This window comes from Cyprinodon variegatus, unplaced genomic scaffold, assembly GCF_000732505.1.
Source record: "Cyprinodon variegatus isolate N-32 unplaced genomic scaffold, C_variegatus-1.0 Scaffold843, whole genome shotgun sequence".
In the NCBI taxonomy this organism is placed as follows: domain Eukaryota; kingdom Metazoa; phylum Chordata; class Actinopteri; order Cyprinodontiformes; family Cyprinodontidae; genus Cyprinodon; species Cyprinodon variegatus.
In genome coordinates, this window is record NW_015151296.1 from 265,102 (window position 1) to 281,655 (window position 16,554).

Sequence of the window (16,554 nt, forward strand, 5' to 3'; positions counted from 1 at the left end):
TTGGCAGTCACCATATTGGAAGCAGGATTCCTCATTCTGTTCTTTCAATCGTGACTGTGAACTCACCACAAGTATCAAAACTGGACCTTTTACAGTGGATAGTCTGTTGTGTTTAATACACATAAAATGCTTGTTTTATTCATATTTTTGCAAGCAAGGTCCATAAAGCTGCCTGCTGTGTACAATTAATTGTATATATTGCAAATATAAAAACTTAGAAACCAGGAAGCTGATTCAATTTAGTCTTGACAGATTAGAAAGTAAAACTAGTGAGAGCAGGCCAAAATTTACAACCAACCCTGGTTGTTAAAAAGCTGAAAAAAATAATTTCAATCATTACACAAGAAAAGGAAAAGATCTAATCAATTTCTGACATCCCATAGTTAGCCTTGATAAAACAAGGTTTGATCATCAAGGATATATAGAAATGACCTATGAAGCATGAGTTCTTTTATTAAATGAATCATGACTTTAAGGAAGTCATGGTGTAAAAGGAAAAGGCTGATAAAATATTGGATGTTTTAGACTTGCACTGTCTGAAATGCTAAAACTTGAACCAAGGCTCTGGGAGCCCTGATGGGATCAAGACTGGAGAGAAGGGGAATAATCACTGTCTATTTTTATCAAGCTAAAGGCTACAAGGAGATCAGGGTTTTATTCGCAAAATATTTTTTTTTCTGATTTAAATTCCGAAACCATTTCACCAGCAGTAGCTCTTTATCTGCATACTAACCACGTTGTAACATATCTTGCTGAATCAAAGCTATGAGGTATAATTATAGTTGCATCACAGAATTTGCGTAAGCCTCAAGTAATGTCAGCCCTTATTAGTTGGTCTCCACTCTGGCATTAAAAATCACTTTGTAGGGAAATGTTAAAAAGGTTTAAAAGGTTATTTATTGCTTTAATGTTATCCAGCAACTCTAAAAACTGTCTCAGTTTAGCAGAAAGCTGTTGTTAACTTAAGTGGTTCCTGATTGTGTCCCTGGGGAGGGTGAGTGGGGAAACTCAGGTTAATTAGACGGGACACTTCAGGAAAAAGACACCATTTTCGGGTTAAATTCCTTTGCTTCTTAAATCTCATTTTATTTGTTTTCTTACTGAATAAAACTAATATTTCATCTACAATCTGAGCTGAACAGATATAGCTCTTTGTTTGATCTGAAATATGAATTGCGGAGACATTCAGCACTGTTTAAATGGATCACACCTTTCCACATTTTGCCATTATTACAAGCACAACTTCAGTGTATCCTATTTGGAACTATGATGAGAGACTATAACGGGGCATCAGTGTTAGTTAAAAGAACTAAATTTATGGCTCAAAAACTTGCATGGGCTTGAATAAAGCCCCTTTATTCTGACACCATTGTTGAAGTATGATGCACCTCTGAACTCCCCAACTAGTCCACCTACGTTTAAAGTCAATAAAAATCTGTTTCTTGAACACTAAGAAAATTTGTCTAAAATCACCGGTGGACAAACAGCATCAGGAAACACAGCAAAGAAACTAAGTTAACACAACTAACGTTTTGAAGATGGTGCTCTGGCCCACAACCAACCTGTTATGTCTGAACACTGAAGCTGCTTGACCTGCTCAAGTTTGACCAACAGTAACATTTTAGTCTCTGGCTGCAAAGCTGCTGTAGACATTAACCCAAGAACACAGCAAGAACAATTTAAGCAAAGTATTTATTTACAGGTCAATATAGTTGTGCAACTTTTTTATTTCCTTCGAAAAAAAATTTGTGAAAGGGTTTTAAAAAATGTTCTTTTCTCCTTACAGTCATACATTGCTTTTTGATGGTCACATAAAATCCCAGCAAAACATATTGAAGTTTGTGGTTGTAATAAGACAAACGTTTAAAGGTTGTCAATACTTTTGCAATGCAAATTTTAAATAAGTTTGCTTACATAAAGTGCACCATCCAATAAGAGGGCATAAGAAAAACTCGTCCTTTATTTTTGGTCATAAAACAAAAAAAAAAGATTAGAATAACAGATCTGCTGATGAAAAACTTCATTAAGCTTACATATGATCATAGAAAACCATGGCTGGGTCAAGCAGTGCTGCAGTTATAGAAGCAATTTAGAGTAAGTCTGCCACAGGAACTAGAATAGGAAAAGACAGGAGAGTTCATGCCAAATGTTTATGATAAAAAAAAAAGAAAAAATAAATCAACTCTGTATTTGCTTCAAAATGGGGAAAACAGACAATTGCCTGTCTTACCACATGTAGCCAAAACGAAAATCACACAGGTTAAACAAAGAGATCTAATACAAAAAAGTGAAAAAATGTAATAGCTTAGGGAAAAAGCAATGCATCTATTGATAGCCTTGCTAAATATACATCCAACAGAGATTCTGGAAGTAATTCTGGAGGAGATATGGGAGCTCTCGATACCCAGAAGCACCCTGGAATGGCTTGCTCGTCTTCTAATAAGCACAGAATTTATAAGACAGACACTTTCATTGGGCCGATTAAGGAATGCAATAAAGTTTCTTACCTGCCGGCAAAAAAACACCACTTTAAAGGTGACATTCAACAAGAAAAGATGTCAGCAGTGTATGTGTTTGATGTTTTTCTTTTTAAGCTGCTTTACAAACAGCTATATATGTAGACAGTAATGTTGGAAACAGGTATTGCCGCAGGATTCATGCTCCTTGAACCTTACCACCCTCATACAATTACAACTATTCTAAAATGATTTACTGTTGTTATTTCATGTGCCATGATCATGATTTTGGACACTGAGAACCAGTGTCTATGTTTCATCTTGACATGATGACCAGAGAAGAAAAGGCAGTTTTGACCCATGAACAGCTGTAAGACCTCTGCCACCACCACCACCCCTTTTCCAACTAACTGCCACCACAGGAACTCCCACTGAGGTGTGACCTGCCACCCCTCTGTTAAGGCCAGTAAAGACCACAACACACAGGATTTTACTCTCTCTCCCATGAAGTTGCCAGGGGGTTCACGTAGGAAGAAGCCATTATGGAGATCCAGGCCCAAAAATGCCCAGATCTCCAGAATTATCAAGTCATGATGGAGACTTATCAGAACTAAACTGCTGCAAAACAGACTTTTTGCAACACATTTCTCTTGAGTTGCAGAACTTACAGAGCAAGACTGTCGGAGAAAGTCTCCTAAGGAACCCTTGGTGTGAGCCACATGGACAAGAAAGCCTGCCTTGCTGTAAGCCTGCCTGCAAAGCTGCTGCTGGATGAAAAATCAAGCCTACCACATGGACATGAACAGAGGTTTGCAGGTCTGGTGCAATTAGGTACAGAACAAACAATACAGTATGCCTCTTGATGATTTTGATCATTTCATGTTTTTACTGATGAGTAAAGACAAAGCTAACAGGATGGACTGCATGCTACGCTATGCTATACAGAAACATGTTTTTAGCTGTTGTTGAAGCTTGGACAAGCTTTATTTCACAAGTTTTTAAACACTGATATAACATTAGTGTTCATGTGCTCCTCATATGCTCATTACATTTTGATTACCAAGTATGACCAAAAGTCATTTAATGGAATCTTCATGTCTATTGGCTGCTAGCTATTTCAAATAGGGTAAAGAATCATTTGACTAAAGGTTATTGGTTCCGGTTTAAGAAAATAATTTAATAAAGGATTATTTAGCCAAATAATGCTTTATTCACCTCATGGATTTGCATTGTGAGTTGGTCTGAAAACATTCCAATTTCTCTAAATTAGTGAAAAACTAAGTTGGTCATATCCCCAATTTTTACAGATAAACTTTGGTTTTCAAACACTAGATCCATCTTAAACTGTAATATGGTTTTCAACCATGTTTCCCCTTCCTCTTTGTACATAGTAGTTTAGTTTAGTTGAGTTTCACTAGTTTTAGTTAAGAGTTTTAAACTGAAATACAGGTATGTGTGACCTGGAGCTGAATTATTTTTTTAAAATAAACTCTTATTCTGAACAGAAGTTGTGGTGAATTTATTCCATGTATGTGCAGAATTATCTGTTTTGACCATGTGACCATGATTTGAGTTCGAATAGCTCTTTCATTTATTGTTCTAACACACAGCTAGTAGGTTGTGTGTTCATAAACAATATATAACAGCCCAAATACCATCTGCTTAAATAAGATATTTACCACGCCTAATTGGGAGAGCAAAAAACATCTTAAAGTATCACAAAATATAAATTCCCAGATGGCTGGGAACTGTATGTTTAGGTCCGCTGCCCTGCTGGGAGGTGAGGCTTAATTTCGAAATCAAATATTGGAGGGTGCTGCCAACACCATTTGTCTTGGTCGGGGTAATGTTTCTCTGTGAGATGTTCTAATCTAGCATGCTGCTTTATAACCTAAACCAGTTTCAACCCTGTCCACAGCTTTCTCCCCATTTTTCTTGGTGTTAATAGAACAGCAGGATTCACATTAGCTAAAGTGCTGCCTTATTTAAAACAATGTGAAGCTCCTTATTTTTGTTTTACCTAACAGGAAACAATGTATGTCCTCTGGAGATCAATGTGCTGGATGCTTACTGTTTTTGTTATTTCTGTTGAGTGTACATTTATTTTTGCATATTTCTATGAGTGAAGTGGGTGAACCGCCCCTGAACAAATCGAGGTGACTCACTTGGGTCTCCCGTCCCTGTCCATCAGCGCTTTTAAGATGTCATGCTAATGCAGCACGAACGCAGTCCATGGTGGCCTGTAGCCATACAGGAACTTGCAGAGACATATGGCCTTATTATTGCTTTTGTCTCTGGAGTTAGTTGTTCAAGGAATGGAACGAAATTAGGTGAGTGTGCAGCACAGGTGTCTGTGTGTGTTTGTAAGAGCATTACTATCCCCTAGTGACGGCATCAAGATCATTCGATCCATATTCTCCTCCTCCTCTCAGCAGAGAGAAGGAAAATGGAATGGCTAGTTAGAGAACACATACTCGTACACACTGCTCTTAGGTCAACACAGACACACAAACAGCATGCTGCATCCCAAGTGCGTGCCAGAAGGATGATTGAGAGCCAACCGTGTGTCTGAAAGTGTCCCTTGGGGCCTGAAATATTCATGGCTGTAGTCCCGTTGTTGTCTCAATGCTGTTGGTGGTTGAATCCTAAATGGCATTCATAAGTGCTCCTGATATTATGTACAAAAACAAGGGCAAAAGTTGCAGTAATACATCAACCTCCACCTGTACATTAGAGATGCTGTGCCATAGAAGGTTGCATAATTTCCCCCTTTCCTTTCATTCCTCAAACTGAACCTGACACTGACACAAACAAACAAAAAAAAGGGGGGGGGGGATACATCAAATAAATGCAGTGAGCATATAATATAACTGATGATGACTAAAACATATTTTATAGCAAAACTTTACAGCCTCCCCTTCCTGGGCTGCCAACTTATCATGGTGGAGGGCTTTGAGTGTCCCAATGACCTTAGGAGCTATGCGGTCTGGGGGCTTTATACCTCCTGATAGGGTCACCCAAGGCAGACAGGTCCTAAGTGAGGGACCAGAAAAAGAGCAGCCTAAAGACCTCTTATGATGAGTAAGATAATTGGACCTAGTATTCCCTCTCCTGGACGCAGGTCTCCTGGGCCCCACTCTGGAGCCAGGCCCGGAGGTGGGGCACACTGGCAAGTGCCCGGTAGCCGGGCTTTTACCCATGGAACTCGGCCGGGTACAGCCCGAAGAGGAAACATAGGTCCCCTTTCCAATGGACTCACCACCTGCAGGAGGGGGCCAAAGGGGTCAGGTGCTATGTGTGATGGGTGGCAGACAAGGGTGGGGACCTTGGCATTCTGGTCCTCGGCTAAAGAAGCTGGCTGTTGGGACAAAGAATGTCACCTCTCTGGTGCGGAAGGAGCCTGAGTTAGTGTGCAAGGTTGAAAGTTTCCGACTGGAGATAGTTGGACTTACCTCGAAGCATTGCTCTGGCTCTGAAACCTGTCTCCTTGAGAGGGGCCGGACATTCCTCCACTCTGGAGTTGCCCCTGGTGAGAGGCACCAAGCAGGAGTGGGCATACTTGTTGCCCCTTATCTTGGAGACTGTACGTTGGGGTTAGCCCCAGTGAACGAGAGGGTTGCCTCCCTCTGCATATGTGTGGGGGGATGGGTTTTGACTGTTGTGTGTGCTTATGCACCAAACAGCATTACCCACCATCTTTGGAGTCCTTAGGGGGGTACTGCAGAGTGCCCCTCCTGAGAAAGACTTCCATATGGCGTTGAAGCGATTCTGATCCACTATCCTGTGTCTTAGGAGGGGGAAGCAGTGCAGTACCAACACTATTTACAGTGGGGGTGGTGTGCTGCTGACCTCGACTTGGAATGTCATATGTCAGTTGGCGGAGTAATTCGAAGACCTCCTTAATACTACCAACACATCTTCCATTGAGGTAGCAAAGCCTTGGGGATCAGGGTCGGGTTCCCCAAACTCTGGTGCTAAGGACACTGAGTTGGGTAAAAAAGTCCTCCATGGCAAGGCCCCAGGGGTGGATGGGATTCGCCCTGAGTACCTTAAGGCTCTGGATGTTGTGAGGCTGTGTTGGTTAACGTGACTCTGCAATATTGCATTGACATCAGGGGCAGTTCCCCTGGATTGGCAGACTGGGTTGGTGGTCCCTCTATTTAAAAAAGGGGACCGGAGGGTGTGTTCCAATTACAGAGGGATCACATTCTTAAGCCTTCCTGGTAAGGTCTATCTGGGGTTCTGGAAAGAAGAGTCCATCAGATAGTCGATTCTCGGATTCAGGAGGAGCAGTGGGGTTTTTGCCCTGGCCGTGGAACTCTGGATCAGCTCTATACCCTCAGCAGTATCCTGGAGGGTGCAATGGAGTTTGCCCAACCAGTCTACATGTGTTTTGTGGATCTGGAGAAAGCATTCAACCATGTCCTTCAGGGGTCCTGTGGGGGGTACTCCGGGAGTATGGAGTACGGGACCCTTTAATAAGGGCTGTTAGGTCTCTGTATGACCTGTGTCAGAGCCTGGTCCGCATTGCCGGCAGTAAGTTGGACTCCTTTCCGGTGAGGGTTGGACCCCAAGGTTGCCCTTTGTCACCGATTCTGTTCATAACTTTTATAGACAACATTTGGCAAAGCCAAGGTGTTGGGGGGGATCTGTTTTGGTGGCCTTAGGATTGTGTCTCTGTTATTCGCTGATGATGTGGTTCTATTGGCTTCATCAGGGCGTGATCTACAGTCCTCACTCGAGCGGTTTGCAGCCGAGTGTAAAGCAGCCGAAATGAGGATCAGTGCCTCCAAATCTGAGACCATGGTATTGAGCCGGCAAAGGGTAGAGTACCTTTTCCAGGTTGGGGATGGAGCGGCAGATCGATAGGCGGATGGGTGCGGCGTCTGCTGTGAAGCGTGCACTGTACCGGTCTGTTGTGGTGAAGAGAGAGCTGAGCCAAAAAGTAAAACTCTCGATTTACCGGTCAATCTATGCTCTTACTCTCATCTATGTTCATGAGCTTTGGGTCATGACAGAAAGAACCAGATCCCGGACACAAGTGCATAAAATGAGTTTTCTCCATAGTGTGTCTGGGTTCTCCCTTAGCGATAGGGTGAGGAGCTCAGTCATCCGGATGGACTCAGAGTAGAGCCGCTGCTCCTTCACATTAAGAGGACGCAGTTGAGGTGGGGACCCTAGACCCCTTTTCAGTACCTAAGCTTTCTGGCTAATGTTTTGCTCACTTTTGAATGTTGGTGGTGCTTTTACACTTGTGGTAGAATGAGACAGACTCTACAACCCCCACAACTGGCTCAGGTAGTATAGTTAATCAAGGGTGATAGATCAGTGCAAGCTGTGGAAAGAAGGTTTGCTGTTTCTATCAGCGTAGTGTCCAGAGGCTTGAGTCAAACCAAGGAACAGGTCAGTACACCAGAAGTCATGGAGGAGGCCGTAAGAGGGGAACAATCCAACAGCAGGATCGCTATCTCTGACTTTGTGCAAGGAGGATGAGGAGGAGCACTGCCAGAGCACTGCAAAATGATCTCCAGCAGGCAACAAAAGTGCATGTGTCTGCACAAACCACTAGAAACTGACTCCATCAGGATTGTATAAGGGCCCGACATCCACAGATGGGTTTTGTTCACAGCCCAGCACCATGCAGGACGCTTGGCATTTGCCAGAGAACACCAGGATTGGCAAGTTCACCACTGGTGGCATGTGTGCTACACAGATAAAAACAAGTTCACGCTGAGCACATGTAACAGACCTTAGAGTCTGGAGACACCATGGAGAGTGATCTGCTGCCTGCAACATCCTTCAGTATGACCGGCAGTGAGTTAGTTTTCTTGCCGGGTGACATTACTTTGGAGGGCAGAACAGTCCTCAATGTGGTCCCCAGAAGTGGTATGACTGCCATTATGTACAGAGAGGAGATCCTCAGACCCTTTTTTGAGACCCTACGCTGGTGTGGTTGGCCCTGGGTTCCTCCTAATGGAAGACAAAGTTTGACCTCATGTGGCAGGAGTGTATCAGCAGTTCCTGTAAGATGAAGGCATTGAGACTATGGACTGGTCTGGCAATTTCTCAGCCCTAAATCCGATTGAGCACATCTGGTCCCTCATGTCTTGATCCATCCACCAAAGTCACATTGCAACACAGACTGTCCAGGAGTTGGCGGATGCTTTAGTCTAGGTCTGGGAGGAGATCCCTCAAGAGACTATCCACTTCCATATCAGGGGTGTTGTAGAAAAGTCATACAGGCATGTGAGCCCACACACAATACTGAGCCTCATTGTGACATTACGTCAATGTTGGATCAGCCTGTAGTGTGTTTAATTTTGTGTGTGGCTCTAAATCCAGGCCTCCATTGGTTAATAGATTATATTTTAATTTTGTGTGATTTGGTTGTCAATACATTCAACTTTATACATGCCAAATTATTCAATAACAATATTTCATTAATTCAGATCTAGAAAGTGTTATCTGAGTGTCCCCTTTATCTTTTAAGCAGTGTATAAATGTTTTGGCTGCTTCTCTGATTATTGCTTCCCTTGACTGGCCTGTCAATTCAGGTGAATGACTATGTTTTGGCAGGTTGGAAGTTGTTTCAAACGCTTTTAAATTTACAGGGAACAGGTAAGCGGTACTCGGTGGGGTTTAGTATTCATTGCTCGTTTGCTGTGCTCCATAATATCACAAGTTTTATTTAGGGGTGACATCACAGAAACTAGGGCCAAACTCAAACGCAGGTCACAGTTGTTAATTTTCATATTTTTAAAAATGCATTAAATTTTCCTTTCGCTTTAGAAATACCCACTTACTTTGTGCAACATAAAACCCCATTAAAATACATGTATGGTTGTATGGTTGTAAAAGTGAATGCTTTTTTTAAGACACTGAGTTAAAGCAGCATATCCAGTATGTCTTTGAGATAGTTTTCACGCATTTTCTTTGTGTTGTTCTTTGCCTCTTTTTTCCCGTTAATCCAGTTGTCCCTGGGCAGTCAATTAGCTGTGAAATCACGGATCAATTTGAACAGTGCAAGCATGCTCTAAGAAGTTAAATGAGGATTAATCATTGAATACGGATTTCTCGCTAAGCAAAGTGCCAAAAAGCTCACCAAGGAGGTTCAGTGTAACAGGAAAATTATGTTTTCATCTAAAGATCCCTGTGGGTTAGGATAAAGATAAGAGGAGATCGTGTTATAAACCAACATCTGTGTTTGCTTTCAGTTTTAGGCTTTTATTGGCTCAGGAAATAAATCACCACCATTTTAGTGAAACTGATAGTAACTACCCCCAGCCAAGGATAGAAAATGATCAGCACTATCAAAATTATGAAGAGCGCTGTATATGCGACAACACTGAATGATATGTAAAAACAGTGTTATGTTTTACATCTGGTCAAGATTTTATTTATTTAAAGCAATCTCTTCAAAATAAATATAAAAACAAGAAACTACTGGAATGGTAGAAGGTCCAATACACATGATTAGCCATGCTGTTCAAACTAAGAAACATCCTGGATTTTCCAAGTTTGATAAGAGAACCTGGATATCAATGGTGTGATGAAGTCTGAGTCATACTCAATTCTCACTTTTAGCTCTATCAAACTTAACAGTTTAACCTTCTGTCTTTTTTATTTTTTGTTTCATATACTTTTTATTTTTATTTTAACTTTATGGTTGTTTGTTGAACAGCTAAAAAACGGAGGTGCAGCTTGCAAAGTAAGCCTTTATATTCAGTAATGATTGTGTTCAAGCACAGGAAGCAAAGATGTAGGGGAATCTGACATATAATCAGAAATCAACAAAAATTTAAGTTTATAAGGTGGAAATCTGCGCTTAGAGTCAGAAACGTATGGAAGTCACTCTGTTTCTTATCTTGCAAAGTTTTTTGACATACAAAAAAATAAATGTTAGACAGGTCCTTAATGTGAAACAATGACACATATTCTGTGAAAAATCTTTGAATTATGTGTTTCCAATTATGTACTTTAATGCTAAATACTGCAAATGTTTTGGGAACAATGGGCTTTTGCTAAAAGCATTCGCAGGAACATTTGTTACTAAATCATTTGTAAGAGAGTTTGTTTAGGAGAAAATGCTGCATTCACCATTTATCTCCTATTTCTAATCTCTCAGGTATGAGCAAATCATACTACTGTTCTAGACCTGATGTAGGGCTCTTTATTTCTTTGTTTGGTTGTTTAATTTGGATCCCCATTAGCTTCAGCATAAGCATAAAGCTATTCTTCCTGGGGTCCACCAATCTCCCATGTGACAATACCATTTGTAACATCACTTTACACACTATACCAGAGTTCACAGATTAGCGGACTGCAGTACAGATCCGGACCCACCTGCTGGCTAATCCAGACCCAACTTGATTTAAAATATTTATAAATTACCACATGTTATCCAACGACAGTGTCTAACTTCACTTGTACCGTTTTTCCTGCTTGTACGGTAAAGCCCTCCAGAGCTTCCGGGACCAGGCTACACGTGATACAAATTAGCCAATGAGCTGTGTCAAACAGGGCTGCTGCTGCTAGCTACTTTTAGACACAGCAGGTAAACCTGAGGCAAACTGGGTGATGGGAAAGAAGGAGAAGATGATGAGAAAAAGTGAAAGAAAGTGTGGACTGCTGAAAGGAGTTCTGGTGAACTGGTGATAGAAAAGTGAAATGGTGTTCAAAGATGACCCTGCACATTATGAGTATGTTTGGCTCAACCTGCTGCTGTGAAGCATGATTCTCCACCATGAACATAATCAAAAATAAATATGGATCCAGGCTCAAAATGAGCACCTTGATATGTGCTTGAGAATGGCTTTGTCTCCATTCAAACCCAGGTTTAAAGCCTTGCAGGTCAGCCTAAAGCCCACTGCTCTCATTAAGAAAAAAAAAAAAAAAAAGGTCAGTTCAGGTTATTTATAAAGTATGTGAATCAGGAAATTGTCTATATATTACACTGAACGATTTTTGTTCTCTACTTTTAAAAAAAACACTTTAGATTTTTTTCTTTAATAATTTAAAAGGTCAATGTATAACATGGATGCATAAACACCTCATTTTATTTCAGTGTTAAATTGTGTTTAAAGTGAACATGTCTGTCCGTACACAAATGATCAATTATCACTACCAAAAGTTTAGCCTCTTCTCTGTGATCAACATGATTTTTCTCTATGCTGAGTTCAAGTTTCGGTTTGGAAAGTAGAGAAAAAGGGGTTCCAACCACTAAACAGGTAGTTTTGGATCATTGACAAACAGTTTGTTGCTCCTTATCCAGTCCACCACAAACTCTAGCTCTCTTTGTAGTTTTGTATTTAACTCACTAATATTAGTTTCTGCTAAATATATAGTAGAACCACCTGCAAACATTGAGATGCTTGCTTTATCTAAAACAGATGGAAGATCGTCGGTAAAGATTGTGTTAAGAAGCAGCCAAAGACAACTTCCTTGAGGCACAGCCCTTAGCTTTGAAAAACTGCTATTGAAATAAACTGGTGGATAGGGATTGGCACTATACCTAGTTTAACAGTTAAATTTGTTAAATTTCAACTGGGACAGGTAGGACAGTCACTCCTACTGCCAACTTTGGCGGGTTGCATTCTATTAACTATTTTAATTGTAGTTTTTGCCCACATGTAATCATAAATAATGAGTAAATCTAAATGTGACTCAAGGTTATTACATCTCCCATGAGCACCGCCTGCAAACAGTGTTTGCTCATTTGTCCGTTCAGGACCGATATCAGAAAGGCAGAACAAAGTGTAAAGGTATTACAGCACATTCAATCCCGTGTCTTGTTTTTTTTTTTTTTTTACAAAGGGAAAAAAATATCAGAGTTGAATACTTGATAATGGCCGGTAGTGTCAAACATTTCATGTAGTTTGCCGAGAATTTACAATGGTTATTCACATTTTCAAAAACTGTAAATCTAGTTTAAGTAAACTTCAGTTTTAATTACATGAAACATAATTTTCTAACCACAAAATTGTGGCTGCTGAAAATGCTGAGTGGCATGTAACTTTGGAAATCCAATAGCCCCAGTGGCCAGTGGGCAAAAGTGTAAGGTAATTTAATAGCCCGGTTGAAGAGTATACAAATTTTAGATAAATGCCATGTCATGAATCTGAAACTGAATCTGTAATTAGTTAACGTCTTACGACTGGACAAGAACCTGTAGTTGTGTATCCCCTGCAATAAGAGAAGAATGTGTTAACGCACCACCTCTGCCACACTAGATTTTGATTGAAGCAATAGTCTAACATATATTTCTTCCTTTGTATTAATATATATGTCTTTATCAGTCTGAACTCTAATAGCTGTTGTTAAATTGACAAAAGATGTGATGGATCTTTAAAAGCTGTCCTAACCCTACATAAAAGTCATTCCAACCTGTTTTCAAGAGAGCCTTTCAAAGTTAAAACTAAACTTTTAAACTAAACTCTTAATTCTATTAATGATGTGTTTCTGGTGACAAAACCAGTCACCCTTAAGAGCTCATCGAAGTGAACAAGAGTGTATAACTTAAGGAAGGGAAAGTCCATTAAGCAAGTGCTAAAAATCCATGCCGGCAAGGGCAGCACTTCACCATAACTACTACAATCACATTAAATGATGTGAAAAAAGGAAGGAGAGGTAGTAAGAGACAAAACAAGCAAAAAAGAGTCAAAGGACCAAAAATTACATTTTTGGGCCACATACATCCTGCATTTATCTCATTCAATTAAGCCCAAAATTACTACTGGGAGATCTTGATTTACCCCTTTTTTTATTTAAATGATTTTTTTTTTTAAAGTTTGACAAGAAATGACAAAAAACATGTCTAGAGGCAAAAAGGACAAAAACATTTAAGCATCAAATTAAAGAAAGACATTTTTTTTTCATGTTCTATTTTAAAATATCATGTCAGAATTATTCAAATCTTGCTAAGTAATCATATAAAAAAATATCTATTTGCAATACAAACCTCAAAGCCTTGGTATTTAGGTTACTGTATTTATCATGGCCTCTTGACCTTTACTCTAATCTTTAGCTACATCCACAAATTCTCCATCAGATTCATATCAGGATTCAGAATCCAAAATGTTATTAGTTTTCATAGAAGTAATAATGCTATAAACATCTTACTAAAATCCAAGAATTATTTATGACTAAACCTGGAGGTGATATTATTTACGCCTGAACCAACTGTTTAACTTAACTCAAACATGCCATAAAAGCAAAGAAACTAAAAATTGCAGAAATCGCTAAATGTTAAATGCTGGAGCTTTTTTTGTTTTGGATCTTCTGTAGTTTGAAGAAGAGAAAATAGTAGAATATATATATTTTTAACAAAAGTATTTTCAACTGAAAAGTATATGTATTAATATAGACTATAAAAACATATGACCTGGAAAGCATTGGATGGAGAGGTAAATTTATATTTCTTATATAAAACAGTTGGATATACAGTTATAATCTTCATTCTGTACACAGCAAAGATTTGGTATTGGAATGAGAGCGGAGTCCTTCAGCTAAAAACGAAGTGTAATATTTTGATAAGGCTGGAGCCATTAATGTCTAATCATCTGCTAAAGTGTATGATGTAAAATAAGAAGATGTGGCAGACTGGAGATGTATGAAATGCCTTTTTAACTGTTTATCGGGGCCACTTCCCGAGAGGTGATCAGCTGCCATTCTGTAAATTCTAAGCAACTTCTCTAATCTGAGTAAGATTATAATTTGTATCAGAATCTGTTGTCATGTCTCCTGGTTATTTAATACATATAAGTTATGAATTGGTATTTAAAGAGTTTGTCCCGAGTGATCTCTTTTCAGGGAAAAGAACCGGAAGGATAGAGCTTCAATCTTTAACACTAAATCATGATATTAAACCTCTACTTGCACACTTGACCTCTCATTACCTCATTAGCATGGAGTATTTCTAAACTTTCTAACCTGAGCCTGACCTGAAGTTTGGGTTTTGATGTAACACAGGGGGGTCAGGTGTAGGTCAAGTTCAGGTCAGGCTCTAAGATTACTATTTTCCTCTGTCTCATGTGATATAAGCCTTAAGATGTAGTAACACGTATTATAAAATCAAGGACTAGTATTTTACTTGCTGTCTACTCTTTTGTGAAAATGGAGGAAGTGAAATTCAGCAGGTAACTAGACACGAGCAGAGCATGCAGTGTGCAGATAAACGTGGCCCTGCCTGGCACTCTGGACCAGCTATGGGTCAGTGCTCACTGTGCAGTGCACTTGCTGGGCGCGGTTTCACTGAGCGTTCCTTGCAGGGCAGTGGAGAACTACTAAAGTACGGACTGAATCAGTATAAAAATTTTTATTCACAACAGGTTTAGCTTGCCCTTAGGCCCACAATTCAAGTGTTTTTTTTGGTTGGCCTTGATAAAGTTGAGTTTGAGTCGGGCTGAATTTTCTGGGCCTGATCCATACCCTACATTATCGTGACCTTGGAGCTTGTTCAACCATGAAGACAGGACAAACTGGCTAATTAGATTTTCCCAAACTTCAGCACAACTAAATAATTGTTGCCAAATATTAGCCGATCAAATAAATCTTTATGCAGATAAACATCTTCTTTAACACATTTAGCCTTGAAAACCTAAAACAGAGCTATAATCATAAAAAAGACTCAGTATTGATTAGTGCTGTTGAATAATTTTAAAATGGCTTATTGGACTGTTTTCAGTGAGTGTCTGTGGAAACATTCCTCCATGTAGCTCCATGAAAAACATCTACAGTCTGGAGCTAATGTCTGTCTAACTCTTGTGTGACTATTCTTTGCCATCCATACTCAAACAGATTAAATAAGATTTAAATCACGTGAGAACAGGTGGGATGGTCCAAAAGAGGTATTTTTTCTGAAGGATGTTGTTAACTGCAATGTTTTCCTGTTGATGAACACATAAACCAGGACTCGCCAGCGTGAGGGAGTCCTGTTGCCACATCCCCATATCCTCATTTGACAACTTTGTACAATCTGAAGATCAGTTATCAAAGCCAGTGTATATTTTATTCATTACACTCTTAATTTGGAAAAATTCTACTTGAATGATACAAGGTGGGATTTTTTTGCCCTTCAAGTTACGTCGAAAGTCATCTGGAACGTTAAATCAACCTTTGACTGTCGTATATTTCCCCATTGCTTTTCAAGGTCCATACAGGGATGGCTTGTTGCCCTGGGCAGAGATGGCCTTTGAAGACATCGTTTGTTTTTTAAGTATGTCCCTCACAGAGGCTGCGCTATAATTACTAAGCTGTAGCCAGCCTCAGAAAGGGTATTAATTTGGGTCAAGGAGTGTGTCTTCATTAACAGTCTGCTGGATCCTCTGGCTCAGCACAGGTGGATTTATTTTGGGCATGTCTTTGTTTGTTCCACATGTTGTCAGGATGTTTTAAGAAATGCAAAATGTCTGTATAAGTACATCCAACCCAGGGCTGAGTAATGTTAGGAACCTCACAAAATAATTTTATTTTGATTCTTTGGCCCATGATGCGATTTAACATTGATTTAATTTTTTTTCTGTTAAGTACCTGTTGTTATATCTTGCCTATAGAAAAACAGCCATGGCATACCACTGAATAAGATAATATTTTCAGCAATTAAATCTAAGTAAAAACAAAGTACTGAATTGATATTGAAGTAAAATGCTTGTAAACCTAAATTTGTTTTCTTTTCTTTTAGAAATTAGAATAATTCTGTATTGGCCTTTGGTAATCAGGTCAAGCTGTTTTTACACGTTAACTCCACCATGTGAACACAGACTCACTTCAAGATTTCCTTGGAGTGGACAGTGCTGGATCCCTTTTTGTCAGGTGTCCCGAGGCAGCTGGACTTCAGCAGGGTGTGTGGCCCTCGGTCCAACATCATGGTCGAGGTTGCCGTGGCAATGACAGCCACTGCGTCACGTACCCTGGCCTCGATGTTGTAGTCCCATTCGTCATATGACACAGAGATGAGCCCTGGGAGAGAGAGGACAAAAGATGAGGTGAGAAAAAGGAAACATGGGGGCTGGGGAGCGATATTAGACTGAGGAGCAAAGATGCCAAAAAAAAAAAAAACAGCCAGAGAGCTAGTAAAAATTCCCAGAAGGTAAAGACTTAC

At 39.9% G+C, this 16,554-nt stretch overlaps 1 protein-coding gene across 2 annotated transcripts in view; it reads right to left on the bottom strand.

Moving 5' to 3' along the window:
* The window catches only part of LOC107099161 (glutamate receptor ionotropic, NMDA 2B-like), a 140,951-nt gene that overhangs the window by 60,633 nt on the left and 63,764 nt on the right, over nt 1-16,554 (bottom strand). For both annotated transcript variants that reach the window (XM_015397178.1, XM_015397177.1), the window contains exon 4: nt 16,220-16,412. In XM_015397178.1, the coding sequence (XP_015252664.1) occupies nt 16,220-16,412 (193 nt within the window). The remainder of the gene's footprint in view (nt 1-16,219; nt 16,413-16,554) is intronic.